Source organism: Tachyglossus aculeatus, chromosome 16 (assembly GCF_015852505.1).
Source record: "Tachyglossus aculeatus isolate mTacAcu1 chromosome 16, mTacAcu1.pri, whole genome shotgun sequence".
Lineage (NCBI taxonomy): Eukaryota > Metazoa > Chordata > Mammalia > Monotremata > Tachyglossidae > Tachyglossus > Tachyglossus aculeatus.
Window position 1 is genome coordinate 39,142,897 of NC_052081.1, and position 14,558 is coordinate 39,157,454.

The following is a 14,558-nucleotide window of genomic DNA, read 5'->3' on the forward strand; positions in this document are numbered from 1 at the left end:
AATCCTTCCCTTCATTTCAGCTCTTTCCCCGCCTTGGGCCCGCCATGCGTGTTCAATGATTGTCCCTCTTGTAACCCGCCTTAGGCCGGTGATATTGGCTACCTGGATGAGCAGATCATGACCCTTCACACCGAAATCGTGGAGCTCCAAAGAAGCCCGTATGCGAGGCGGCAAGGAGACGTCATGGAGACTTTGTAAGAACACGTCAGCTGATCTGGTGCCTTTTTGGGGGTGAGGTAGCTGATTGCCTCCTAGTTTGACCAGTCAAAGTGGTCGGAGCCCTTCTTGGGCACCCGATTAGGGCAGTGCCCTATACTGGGGGTTTGGGAAATACAGAATAAAAAAGTAACCAGTTCCCTGCCCACCAGGAACTCGCGCTCTATTGGGGAAGACCACCATAAAAGTCTTTACAGCTAGTGGGGAAGAATGAGGAAAGGCAGCAGTGTCTTTTCCTCTTTGGCCCAGGTTGAGGCCTGTGAAGGAGTGACTTGGTTGGACTGATATAGGTCTGGACGCAGGGTCCGGCCCCTGAGCGTCTAGACTGGACCGTGGCTTCTCTTCCACATAGACCCAAAGCACTTTGGAAACGCTTACGTCTTCCCAGAGTGCTGCGTAGAAGGCAAGTCCCAGCCAGTGGCTCGGGACGAATCTGTGTCTTTTCAGTAAGAACTGTTCCTCATCGACAAAGACCCCCAACTCTAAAGAAGAACTGAATGAGACCCCAAAGTATTTTTCCAAACTGTAGTTTATTGAAAATTATTCTCTAGTGAGTTAGTAATGGAAAGTGGGAATATTTTTTCTTTCGCAGGGAGCAAAAAGCTATTGATTTATACAAGCAACTAAAGCACAGATCTCCAGGTAAGACACCCTTCATCTTCCAGTGGAAGCTTTGGAAACTCCTCCAGAAAGTCGCTGCGGCATCCTCCTTTCATTATTCTATTTATTTTATTAATGACGTGTATATATCTATAATTCTGTTTATTTACATTGATGCAATTGATGCCTGCCCACTTGCTTTGTTTTGTTTTGTCGTCTGTCTCCCCCCTTCTAGACTGTGAGCCCGTTGGGTAGGGATCGTCTCTATTTGTTGCCGAGTTGTACTTTCCAAGCGCTCAGTACAATGCTCTGCACAAAGTAAGTGCTCAATAAATACGAATGAATGAAACAGGGCGTGATTCTGGGGAGCGTTTTCAGTGGGGGCAGAAAAAGCCCAGATCACCCGTCTTCTGTTCTGGAGAATTAGAGGAGGCTAGAAAGCTGAAAACTTTTAGAGAATCTTAGGCTCGAGGAGATTGTTCTACTAGGAATGAAAGTCAAAAGAAGTGAGGAAAGGAAATAAGTGAAAGGAAGAGACAAGGGATGCACTTGAAGAGACCAAAAGAACCCACCATCTGAGGCCAGGGAAGTGTCGCCCAGCAAAGCGGGTCCCAAGGCAGAGTAAGTTCTGACGGAGGGTTACGCGCTCCAAATTGTGTCGTTCCCCCCCTTCCCTCCCGGCTCCGATTCTGGCTGATGTAACTAATTATTTTTAGCAGTGCTTTGGCAGTAGCACTGTACTAAGCACTGGAGTAGAACCAAGACGATCAGGTCGGACACAGTCCCTGCCCCATAGAGGGTACGCAGACTCGGTACGAGGGAGAACGGGTACTGAATTCCCATTTTGCAGATGAGGAAATGGAGGCCCGGTGAAGTTAAGTAACTTGTACAAGGTCACACGGCGAACAATCGGTAGAGCTGGGGTTGGAATCCAGGTCTTCTGACTCCCGGGCGTCTTCCACCAGGCCACGCCGCTTCTCTGCCGAGAAACTCCTGTAGAGCTGGGGAGGTGGGCCCCGGTGCTGTCAGCCAAGGGGCCATCAGTTCCCGCCATCTCTGCCCAGGTCTGAACTAAAAGTGAATCCTAAGTGCCTACTATAGTGCCGTTCGCCCTTAGTTCTGTCCGTTGGTGAGATAACGTTCTGTATCGCTCGTCCTGTCGACCAGGTAGCATTAAATAGCCCTCGTTCAAATCAGATTCTGAATTTAATCAGCCATGGCAAGCCACTTAACTTCTCTGTGCCTCAGTTACCTCCCCTGTAAAATGGGGATTAAGACTGTGAGCCCCACGTGGGACAATCCGCTAACCTTGTATCTGTCCCAGCGCTTAGAACGGTGCCCGGCACATAGTAAGCGCTTACCAAGTACCAGCATTATTATTATGTTCCTTAGCTGGCCCGCTTCTCAGGATTTGGGGAAAGCCTCGTGCTCTGGAGTCGAGGTTCCGGCACAGGAGGCGAGTAGCTTTTCTGACGTTCGTAACCGTGGGCTCGTGTCTTGCAGATCACTCGTACAGCGACAGCACGGAGATGGTGAAGATCATTGTGCAGACTGTGCAGAGCCAGGACCGAGTTCTCAAGGAGCTCTTTGGACACTTGAGGTAGAGAAAAATTGTTCTCTTTCCACCGAAATCCCCCAACAACCACCACCAAAGGGAAGGTTTTGTTTCGGCTAGCGATGCCCCGATCCCATCCAAAAGTGCACCTCGTTCTCAACAGAAATGATAGGTGCGATCCCTGCCCTCAAGGGGCCTACCGTCTACAGGGGAAGTTTCATTGGTTTCCTTTGTTTGAAAGCATCTGGGACCTTACCGCGTCTAACCGTGATCGCTGTATGTCTTTTCTAGCAAACTATTGGGCTGCAAGCAGAAGATCATCGACCTCCTCCCCAAGGTCGAAGTGGCTCTCAATAACATCAAAGAGGCTGACAACACTGTCATGCTAATGCAGGGCAAACGGCAAAGGGAAATCTGGCATCTGTTGAAGATCGCTTGCGTAAGCGTGATGGTTGGGTTTGGAAGCCACCTGGCATCCGGGGAGGTTTTTTTTTACTCTTTTAGGATGGGCAAGTACTTTGGGCTGGCTGGCTCAGAACAGCTGGGCTGGGCTCTCTTCGGTGCCGGGGACCAAGCCTCCCGTCTCAGGGGCCGGGGCTGAGTCCAAAGGCGAACGAGGAGGAGCCGGAGGTGCGAGCCCCGGAACAAGAGGAGAATGAGAAAAGTGAGGGGCTGAAGGGGAGTGTTGTGGGGTGGGATTGGGGTGGTTGGGGTTATGCTTACGGCTGGCCTTTGACCCTTGCCAGTTTGATGCAGCGCGTCATGGGAGGCTTAACCCAATGCCAAACTGGCATCGAATGGCTCCATTTACCAGCACGCTGGCCTTCACCCAAGAGCAGGTGTCCAACTGCCCCCCCACCCTCCCGGGCTCCAAGGGCTCCAGTGTGTTTGAGGGAGAGTCCTCAAAGGGACCCAGACCATACCGAGACCCTGGGCCGTCCTCCTCCGCCGGGCAGATACTGCGTGGCGGCCCTCCAGTTGGGCACCGGCCAACCCATTCTCCTCAAGGCCGGTTTTGGGGGGTGGTGTCCCCCCCTCCGAGGCCTAAAATTCCTCTGATGCCCTGGCAGTACGAGAGTCCAGATTTTTCAGCTCCCACTTCGCTTGTCCTCTCCTCTGTTCCGGGTGAGTGCCACCCCTGCCCGCCACTGTAGCCGCCACACACTCCTCCGTCTGCTCCAGCCTCGGAGCCCAAGGGAACCAAGTCTCTGTCTCCGGCACGGGGGCGGCAGGGCCGCAGACCTCAGAACGACTGGCCCAGATGCTTCGTCTGGAAACGGGCACGCCCCCCGGGTCACCTCCCGGCTCTCCTGGAAGTGCTGGGACCTTGGGTCAGCGCCCCATTGGGAAGATGGAGGACCTGAGGCCCGGAGAAGTTGACATGGGCCGAGTCGATTCCCGCCTCCCCCCAGCAAATCCTAAGGCCGAGCTCTGCCCGGGACAGTAGCGCCGAATGGGGTGGGTATCCAGATGGGAAAGGAGAGATGCCAACGGCTTTTGATTTTGTCTTTTTCAGACTCAGAGTTCTGCTCGCTCCCTTGTAGGATCTAGTCTCGAAAGCGCAGTGCCGCCTCCTACCCCGGCATGGCTGCCCACAAGTGCCGCGGGAACCGTGCCCCATCCTCTTTCTTCTCTGGTGACTCCTAAAGATGGGTGAGTTCCCTTCCCGACGGGAATCTTCTCCATCTAAAATCCCCAGACAATCTCTTGTGTAATGTAGTGTGCCACACGCTTCCCTCAGTCCCCGCACGTGGCGAAGGTCCTTGTGTAGAGAAGCAGCTTGGCTCAGTGGAAGGAGCCCGGGCTTTGGAGTCAGGGGTCGTGGGTTTGAATCCCGGCTCTGCCACGTGTCTGCTGTGTAACCTTGGGCAAGTCACTTAACTTCTCTGAGCCTCAGTTACCTCATCTGTAAAATAGGGATTAAGACTGTGAGCCCCACGTGGGACAACCTGATCACCTTGTATCCCCCCCCCAGCGCTTAGAACAGTGCTTTGCACATAGTAAGCGCTTAATAAATGCCATTATTATAATTATTATTAGTATTATTGTGTCTCCCCCTGATTTTTTTTATCGTAAAGTGCTTACTATGTGCCAGGAACTCTACTAAGTGCTGGCGTAGATACAATATAATTAGGTTGCGCGCAGTCGGTGTCCCGCATGGGGCTCACAATATTAATCCCTCTTTTACAGATGAGGTAACAGACATAGAAAAGTAAAGGGACTTGCCTAAGGTCACACTGCAGACAGATGGTGGACCTGGGATTAGAACCCGGGTAGACCTGACTCCCAGCCTGGGCTCGTGGCTCAGTGGAAAGAGCCCGGGCTTTGGAGTCAGAGGTCATGGGTTCGAATCACGGCTCTGCCACATGTCTGCTGTGTGACCTTGGGCAAGTCACTTAACTTCTCTGAGCCTCAGTTACCTCATCTGTAAAATGAGGATTAAGACTGTGAGCCCCACGGGGGACAACTTGATCCCATTGTATCCCCCAGCACTTAGAACAGTGCTTTGCACATAGTAAGCGCTTAACAAATGCCACCATTATTATTATTATTATTATTATCCACTGGGCCACACTGCCTCTCAACCCCAATGCTCAGGTCTTTTCTGTCGGCGCTCCGTTTTCCTTCCTCTCCCTTCACGACTCAATCCCAAATCCCAAGCCAGCACCAAATCCCGCCACCAAAACACTCCTCCTCTGTGCTTCTCCCTTACTGCCACCTCTCTCAGGATTGAAGTCAGCCTTGGAAAGGAGTGTAAAAATTAGACCCTCTTATCTTTTTTTGCAAAAAATTTTTGACCAGCCCATTGATTTCCTTGCAGGGTCAGGGATGGATGGATTTGTATGGGTGTTTTTTTTTATCACGAGTATCCGTTTGCCTTCCCTGGGCTAGTAGCCATTTGCAGGGCAGCCTTAAACGGCTCTTACAGCTCCATAGGCCTGTTCTCATGCTCTCTTTTCTGAGAGTAAAGACAGGCAACACTGGGAAATGTGAAAAAACGTGAACCGGGCAGCACCGAAAATGGATTGCTCCAGCCCCTCCATCGCTCTCCTCCCTCCCTCCTACCCCAGATCCAAATTTAGCTGCTAAAATACTCTTTCCCCGTAGCTGCCACCTCAGCGGTTCCTTGTTCAAGACTCTGACCTGCCTGTACATGTTGTGGCTTTAGTTCTTTGCGAGGATGGGCATGTTGGTCAGTCAAGGATAAGTGATATCCTTGGTATCGATGGTATTTACGGAGGGCTTTCTATGTGCAGAGCACTGTATTAAGCTCTTGGGAGAGGGCAGTGCAACAGAGTAGGTAGAAATGTCCCCTGCCCACAAAGAGCTTAAGGTCCAGAGAGGAGATAGGCCCCCTGCTTTGAATCGATTGGATCTCGTTCATCGTACACCTTGGCCCGACTCTGTACGTTTCGACCCGGTAGTAGGGAGATGGAATAATAATAATGGTATTCGTTAAGCACTTACTACGTGCCAGGCGGTGGACTAAGCACTGGGTTGGATTCAAGCAAATAAAAATAATAATGATGGTATTTGTTTAGCATCCTCTGTGTGCCGAGCACTGTTCTAAGCGCGGGGTTAGATACAAGGTCATCAGGTTGTCCCACTTGGGGCTCACAGTCATTCATTTATTCATTCACTCGTATTTATTAAGCGCTTCCTGTGTGCAGAGCACTGCACTAAGGGCTTGGGAAGTACAAGTTGGCAACATATAGAGACGGTCCTTACCCAACAACGGGCTCACAGTCTAGAGAAGCAGCGTGGCTCAATGGAAAAGAGCCCGGGCTTTAGAGTCAGCGATCATGGGTTCAAATCCCGGCTCTGCCAATTGTCAGCTGTGTGACTTTGGGCAAGTCACTTAACTTCTCTGTGCCTCAGTTGCCTCATCTGTCAAATGGGGATGAAGACTGTGAGCCCCACGTGGGACCACCTGATTGCCTTGTAACCTCCCCAGCACTTAGAACAGTGCTTTGCACATAGTAAGCGCTGAATAAATGCCATCATTATTATTATTATTATTAGAGGGGGGAGACAGACAACAAAACAATTAACAAAATAAATAGAATAGTAAACATGTACAAGTAGAATAGAGTAATAAATCTGTACAAACATATATACAGGTCTTCATCCCCATTTTAGCCCACTGTTGGGTAGGGACTGTCTCTATATGTTGCCAATTTGTACTTCCCAAGCGCTTAGTACAGTGCTCTGCACATAGTAAGCGCTCAATAAATGCGATTGATGATGATGATGAGGTAACGGAGGCACAGAGAAGTGAAGTTGCTTGCCCACGGTCACACAGCGGACAAGTGGCGGAGCAGGGATTAGAACCCGTGACTTTCTGAGTCTTCGGCCCGTTCTCTGTCCGCTTCTGATTCAAGAGGTGCGGGGTGGGCGGCCAACTCGCCGTCCGCTCAGCCCGACGGAGGAAAGCGGCACTAAAATGCCGGCAACGCTTTCCTAGTCGGAAATCGTTCTGAATGTCCTTGGCCCTTTTCCAGGGCAAGCGCCTGAGCCGAACAGGAGAGTTGGCCCGGAAGCCTTTCACCTCGTATGGCTCTCTGTTTGAATCCCCGCTGCCCATTAAGTCCTTTCTGCCTCAGTCCAGAAGGAGTTTCTGGGTAGGGAAGAGGAAACAAAGATCTCAACCTTCAAAGAAACAGTCTGGGTTTCTACTCGAGGGCAGATCTGCATTCAAATGTCAAATTCCTTTGCAGGCCTTTGCAAACCCAAAGGGAAAGCGATAGGAAAGCAAGTTCAAGCTAAGCGGGTGGCCACGGAAAGCGGTAGGAAAGCGAGTTCAAGCTAAGCGGGTGGCCGCTTGGCTTTATCATCATCATCATCATCATCATCAATCGTATTTATTGAGCGCTTACTGTGTGCAGGGCACTGTACTCAGCGCTTTATGACCTTGAAGAAAAAACTTCCCGTCTCCCCTGGGCTCATCGGAAGCCTTCAGCCTCTCAAGTTGAGCAGAGGCGTATGCGCCGCCCCTCTGACTGTTCTCTTTGTCTTCCAGGGAAAGCTTTACACAAATGATAGCGGAAAACCTGAATTATCTCGGCTGCTTTAGCACCATTATCCGGGAGGCCAAAGAGGAGCAGGGCAATAATAGTATGATGGTGAGTCCGGAGGCTTGAAATCTTCCACCCACGAAGGGCTTCGGTGGCGTGAGGGGCAGGGGAGAGACGCAGCCCCTCAGATCTCAGCCCTCACCTGTCGGCTGGTGAGACGCCCGTTACCCAACCCGGGAATCCGGGCTCTTGAGCGCTGGCATTTTGGGGCACGTGTATAAAGCCCAGTCACGTCTCCACTGATGCAGGGTTTGCATCCTCAGAGAACCTCGCGCCAAGGAAAATGCGCACGAGAGAGTCCGTGCTTCGGTGCTACGTGTGGGGATTGACCCTGCCGTTTCCTTCTGACGTGGCCTCGTGGACTGTCCACAGGCAGAAGAACGGTTCCCCTGTTTCGGTTCTTTCCCATGTAGCGCGCTCGAGGTCCCGTCCTAGAGAAATGAACAGCTCAGGGGGCCGCTGGACCGCATCTCGCCCCCGGTTCGTTTCCCCACCGCTCGGCCACGTTTCCCGGTCCGCGTTGACACGCGTTAGTGAATAACGAGCCGGTTATCGAAGGCCTCACGGCCAGATGGCCGCCTTGAAAATGCCCCCTTTTTTTTTCTTTCTTACGCTTGGTTTTAGAGTCTTGATTGGAGTTGGCTGAAGTAACGACAGGCACCCGATTGAACCCAGATCCCCGAGGGCCCCAGGAGGTGAAGATGGACTTTGAGATTAGCCAGTCCCCGGTGCTGTGGGATGGGCCGCCCCAGCCCCGGAATGCCACCCCGCAGACCACCCCGGGTCGGAACCTGGATCGCGGTGGCCGTCAAGAACAGCGGCTGGGTTTCTCGTTTGCTTAAAAGCCATCTTCTCGTGCACCGTCAGTTCAGCCGTGACAGAGGCACAATTCCTGTTATTCGTGGTATTCATTAGGCACTCACCCTGCGCCGGATGCCGGGGTGGTACAGTACAGTCGGATCCGACAGTCCCTGTTTCTCGTGGGCCTCGTTTCCCTGCCCCCAGCGGGCAAGTCCCAGCCCATCTTATTCGATGGGTCGGGGCTCCGATGGAAATACTGCAATTATTGTAATTATTAATATTATTGTTATTTAATGAGAAAGGATCGGAGTGGGGCTGTGTCAATGTGAAACATCGCAAGTTGCATCCGGTCACGTGGTTACCGAGGAAGGTTCAGGGAGGCTGTCGTCGGCTGGCAGTCCGGGGCATTCAGGCCGGCAGAAACGTGCCGGGTTGCGGAGGTTGGGCGGGATGGGGGCCGGGGAAGGGTGTTGGAGTGGCGGGAGGGGACTACGGGCTGGTGGGCAAGGCAGAGTGAAAGGAAGGGACCGTGGAAGGACAGAGCCATTAGCCCTATCCATCCCACCCAAGGCCGACCAAGCTGGTTCTGCAGCAGTGAGCGGTATTTATGAATCCCTTCTCGGGCACAGAGCGCTTTACCGAGCGCTTCTGTGAAGATCGACCCACTCTCCTCCTCCTCCTGCTCATCCCCCCGGGATCGCCCTCGTTCCCACTGGGGTTAGGATTCTGCAGCGGTGCCTCGGGCACCGGGACGGCTGTGTAAAATAATCCGGAGAATTGGAAATGTAATGCCGCGTCCCATGTGTATATGTATTTAAAATGTATTTTCACGACACCACTCGACGGGCAGGTTTGTGTTTTCTGCTGGTCGTTTTGTATAGGATTCGAAGCAGATCGTTTTCTGGATGTCACTCGGTCTCTGATAATCGCTGTGGGCTCTCACTTGAGAGAATTCATTCATCATTCATTCAGTCGTATTTATTGAGCGGTTACTGTGTGCAGAGCACTGTACTAAGCGCTTGGGAAGTACAAGTTGGCAACATCATCATCATCAATCGTATTTATTGAGCGCTTACTATGTGCAGAGCACTGTACTAAGCGCTCGGGAAGTACAAATTGGCAGCATATAGAGACGGTCCCTACGCAACAGCGGGCTCACCGTCTAGAATCTGCCCACCTCTTGTGTAAATCTACTACAGTTGTTTAAGAATTCAGAACTCTGCCTTATTTGTACAAAAATGAAAGATGCTTTTATATCCTAGGGCACGTAGCTCATGTTTCCTGGATGCATTTGTTCAAGGTTTTATGCGTTAAAATGGTTTCTAATCTCGGTATCGCCTGGGAATTTTGTCGAAGAGATCCACTTTGAAGGGCTTCAGCCTTCCCTACCTGCAAGGATTTCCCGCTTTGATTCTCTCTCTCTCTCTCTGTCTTTCCCCCCTGCCCACACCTGGTCCACTTTTCCTGAGTGTGAGCAGGCCACTTGCCGCTCGTGAGCATTTATAGCCGAATCAGCCGGGATCCCAACGTGTAAATGCCACGTTGCTGTTGGAGCGATCAAACACGGCTCTGTAGTAGGCGGCCTCGCCTGTCGCCCGCCATTCAGAAACTCGTGAGTTTTAGCCTCCTTTCTGCCAAGAAATCATCCTCCCGCTGGATTCGGCATTTTTTTTTTCCTGCGTTTCGTCCGGGACTTCACACGGTGAGGGAGGTGTGGAGAAATCGTAGGGGTTCGAGGCGAGAGCAACAGAAATCATACCTCATCAACAAAGCCCCTTTGAGCGTCCCCGGGATTTACTGTCTACGAAGGAAGTTTCAGAGGTCGTTCTGATGGAGAGAAAGCTGACTGAGCCCGGATGGGGAAGACAAACCCATCTCCAAAGCTCTGAAATGTAGATTTGGGCTTGAAAGGGGTTTCTGAAAATTCAGTCAGTGGTATCTATCAAGTGCTTACCCTATACAGAGCACTATACTAAGTGCTTGTCGGGGGAGAGTACTTAGAAAAGCATCGTGGCATAGTGGATAGAGCATGTGCCCGCTGCTGGGTAGGGACCGTCTCTATATAATAATGGCATTTATTAAGCGCTTACTATGTGCAAAGCACTGTTCTAAGCGCTGGGGAGGTTACAAGGTGATCAGGTTGTCCCGCGGGGGGCTCACAGTCCTAATCCCCATTCCACAGATGAGGGAACTGAGGCCCAGAGAAGCCAAGTGACTTGCCCAAAGTCACACAGCTCTATATGTTGCCAACTTGTACTTCCCAAAGTACAAGTGCTCTGCACAAAGTAAGCGCTCGATAAATATGAATGAATGAATGATGTGCCTGGGAGTCAGAAGGTCATGGGTTCTAATCCCGGCTCCGCCACTTGTCTGCTGTGTGACCTCGGGGAAGTCACCCAACTTCTCTGGGCCACAGTTACCTCAACTATAAAATGGGGATTAAGACTGTGAGCCCCGCATGGGACAACCCGATTAGCTTGTATCTACCCTAGCGCTTAGAACAGTGCTTGGCACAGAGTAAAGCACTTAATGAATACCAATATTATTATTAATAATGTTGGCATTTGTTCTGTTACAGCAGAACAGAGTCGGTAGACACGTTCTCTGCGCACAACAGTCTAGAGGATTGTACTCGGCCGTGATTTCAGTCTTCCCACTGTACATATTGCTGTATTCTCTGATCCCCGGGGCTGTTCTCTGGAGGGAGTGGGAAAACCACGGCCTCACGGAGGTACGATCTGGGGGGAAGAAGAGGTAGGGGAAAGCAAGGACCGTATTCTGAGCAGGTGGGGAGAGTGTGGCCCTGTGCATCTGGAGGGAGGGAGCGAGGAAAAATGTGAGCAAAACCACCGGGAAAGCACAGGGAATGGGGGCGGTGGATGACTGGGAAAGCTCCGAAGGACGGTTCTAACGATCCCTCTTCCAGGGTCCTTTCCCTCTGGCCCAGATTCCAGGGCACAGCTTCCCGTGACAGGATCAACGCCAAGGGCAGAGCAAGAAGAAACGGATTTAAACCACAGCGAGGGAGGTGAAGGTTGGACTTTTGAAAGAGAATGACTTGAAAGGTGGGTCAGGAACAAGAAGAGGGGGCGGAGGGAGACCTTTAAAAACGTCCATCAGTGGTGGGTAGTTTGGGTGGTCCGCGGTGGAGATGGGATTGAGTGGTCTCTAGAGTCCAGTGCTTAGAACAGAGCCTGGCACGTAGTAATAATAATAATCATCATCATCATCATCAATCGTATTTATTGAGCGCTTACTATGTGCAGAGCACTGTACTAAGCACTTGGGAAGTACAAATTGGCAACATGTAGAGACGGTCCCTACCCAACAGTGGGCTCACAGTCTAAAAGGGGGAGACAGAGAACAAAACCAAACATACTAACAAAATAAAATAAATAGAATAGATATGTACAAAATAAATAAATAGAGTAATAAATATGTACAAACATATATACATATATACAGGTGCTGTGGGGAAGGGAAGGAGGTAAGAATAATAATAATAATAATAATGATAGCATTTATTAAGCGCTTACTATGTGCAAAGCACTGTTCTAAGCGCTGGGGAGGTTAACAAGGGGATCAGGTTGTCCCACAGGGGGCTCACAGTTTTCATCCCCATTTTACAGATGAGGGAACTGAGGCCCAGAGAAGTGAAGTGACTTGCCCAAAGTCACTCAGCTGATAAGCGGTGGAGCCGGGATAGGTGCTTAACAAATACCATCATCATTATTATTAATCATAAGCAGCGTGGCTCTCAGTGGAAAGAGCCCTGGCTCAGTGGAAAGACCCCGGGCTTGGGAGGCAGAGGTCGTAGTCTCTAATCGGAGAAGCAGCGTGGCTCAGTGGAAAGAGCCCGGGCTTTGGAGTCAGAGGTCGTGGGTTCAAATCCCGGCTCCGCCACTTATCAGCCGTGTGACCTTGGGCAAGTCACTTCACTTCTCTGGGCCTCAGTTCCCTCATCTGGAAAATGGGGATTAAGACTGTGAGCCCCACGTGGGACAACCTGATCACCTTGTATCTTCCCCAGCGCTTAGAACAGTGCTTGGCACATAGTAAGCGCTTAACAAATACCAAAAATATTATTATCATTAATCCCGGCGGTGCTGCTTGTCAGCCGTGTGACTTTGGGCAAGTCATTTAAGCTCACTGTGCCTCAGTGACCTCATCTGTAAAATGGAGATTATGACTGTGAGTCCCCCGTGGGACAACCTGATCGCCTTGTATCCCCCCCCAGCATTTAGAACAGTGCTTGGCATATAGTAAGCGCTTAACAGATATCATTATTATTATTAGCCAGTGCTTAATATTACTGCTACTGCATAGACGGGAATGCGCGGTTCCCCAGCCCCAGGCAGGGAATACCCTGGGAAAGTTTGTTCATTCATTCATTGTCAGTCGTATTTATTGAGCGCTTACTGTGTGCAGAGCACTGTTCTACGTGCTTGGGAGAGTACAATTCAGCAGTATTAACCATCCGTGCCCAACAACGGGCTCAGTGGAAACAACCCGGGGTTGGGAGTCAGAGGTCGTGGGTTCTAATCCCGGCTCCGCCACTTGTCTGCTGTGTGGCTTTGGGCAAATCACTTCACTTCCCTGGGCCTCAGTTCCCTCATCTGTAAAATGGGGATGAAGGCTGTAAGCTCTACGTGGGACAACCTGACGACCTTGTATCTACCCCAATGCTTTGAACAGTGCTCGGCACATACTAAGCGCTTAACAAATACCATTATTATTAGAGAAGCAGCGTGGCTCAGTGGAAAGAGCACGAGCTTTGGAGTCAGAGGTCATGGGTTCAAATCCCTACTCCACCAACTGTCAGCTGTGTGACTTTGGGAAAGTCACTTAATAATAGTAATAATTAAAATGATGGCATTTATTAAGTGCTTACTATGTGCAAAGCACTGTTCTAAGTGCTGGGGAGGTAACAAGGTGATCAGGTTGTCCCATTAGGGGCTCACAGTCTTAATCCCCATTTTACAGATGAGGGAACTGAGGCCCAGAGAAGTGAAGTGACTTGCCCAAAGTCACACAGCTGACAAGTGGCAGAGGCGGGATATAATAATAATAATGGCATTTATTAAGTGCTTACTATGTGCAAAGCACTGTTCTAAGTGCTGGAGAGGTTACAAGGTGATCAGGTTGTCCCATGGGGGGGCTCACAGTTTTAATCCCCATTTTACAGATGAGATAAATGAGGCCCAGAGAAGTGAAGTGACTTCATTCGATCGTATTTATTGAGCGCTTACTGTGTGCAGAGCACTGCACTAAGCGCTGTGACTTGCCCAAAGTCACCCAGCTGACAGTTGGAGGAGCTGGGATTTGAACTCATGACCTCTGACTCCAAAAGCCCGGGCTCTTCCCACTGAGCCACGCTACTTCTCTAACTTCTCTGGGCCTCAGTTGCCTCATCTGTAAAATGGGGTTTAAGACTGTGAGCCCCCTGTGGGACAACCTGATCATCTTAACAATAATAATAATAATATAATAATGGCATTTGTTAAGCGCTTACTATCTGCAAAGCACCGTTCTACGCGCTGAGGTTACAAGGTGATCAGGTTGTCCCACGGGGGGCTCACAGTCTTAAACCCCATTTTACAGATGAGGCAACTGAGGCCCAGAGAAGTGAAGTGACTTGCCCAAAGTCACGCAGCTGGCAGTTGGCGGAGCCGGGATTTGAACTCATGACCTCTGACTCCAAATCAATCGTATTTATTGAGTGCTTACTGTGTGCAGAGCCCTGTACTAAGCGCTTGGGAAGTACTGGCTGGCAACATATAGAGACGGTCCCTACCCAACAGTGGGCTCACAGTCTAGAAAAGCCTGGGCTCTTCCCATTGAGCCACGCTGCTTCTCTAACTTCTCTGTGCCTCAGTTCCCTCATCTGTAAAATGGGGATTTAAGACTGTGAGCCCCCTGTGGGACAACCCGATCACCTTGTTAGCTCCCCAGCGCTTAGAACAGCGGTTGGCACATAGCGCTTCATTCATTCATTCATATTTATTGAGCGCTTACTGTGTGCAGAGCACTGGACTAAGCGCTTGGGAAGCCCAAGTTCCAGCAGTACCACCAGCGTGGCTCAGTGGAAAGAGCCCGGGCTTTGGAGTCGGAGGTCATGGGTTCGAATCCCGGCTCTGCCACATGTCTGCTGTGTGACCTTGGGCAAGTCACTTCACTTCTCTGAGCCTCAGTTCCCTCATCTGTAAAAATGGGGATTAAGACTGTGAGCCCTATGTGGGACAACTTGATCACATTGTATCCCCCCCAGCTCTTAGAACAGTGCTTTGCACATAGTAAGCGCTTAACAAATG

At 50.7% G+C, this 14,558-nt stretch overlaps 1 protein-coding gene across 1 annotated transcript in view; it reads left to right on the top strand.

Moving 5' to 3' along the window:
• The window catches only part of CHUK (component of inhibitor of nuclear factor kappa B kinase complex), a 39,838-nt gene extending 31,151 nt beyond the window's left edge, over nt 1-8,687 (top strand). The window contains exons 15-21 of the mRNA XM_038757756.1: nt 85-194; nt 809-858; nt 2,320-2,416; nt 2,663-2,810; nt 3,888-4,024; nt 7,392-7,494; nt 8,071-8,687. Coding sequence (XP_038613684.1) covers nt 85-194; nt 809-858; nt 2,320-2,416; nt 2,663-2,810; nt 3,888-4,024; nt 7,392-7,494; nt 8,071-8,097 — 672 coding nt within the window. The 3' untranslated portion in view covers nt 8,098-8,687. The remainder of the gene's footprint in view (nt 1-84; nt 195-808; nt 859-2,319; nt 2,417-2,662; nt 2,811-3,887; nt 4,025-7,391; nt 7,495-8,070) is intronic.
• The last annotated feature ends 5,871 nt before the right edge of the window (nt 8,688-14,558 follow it).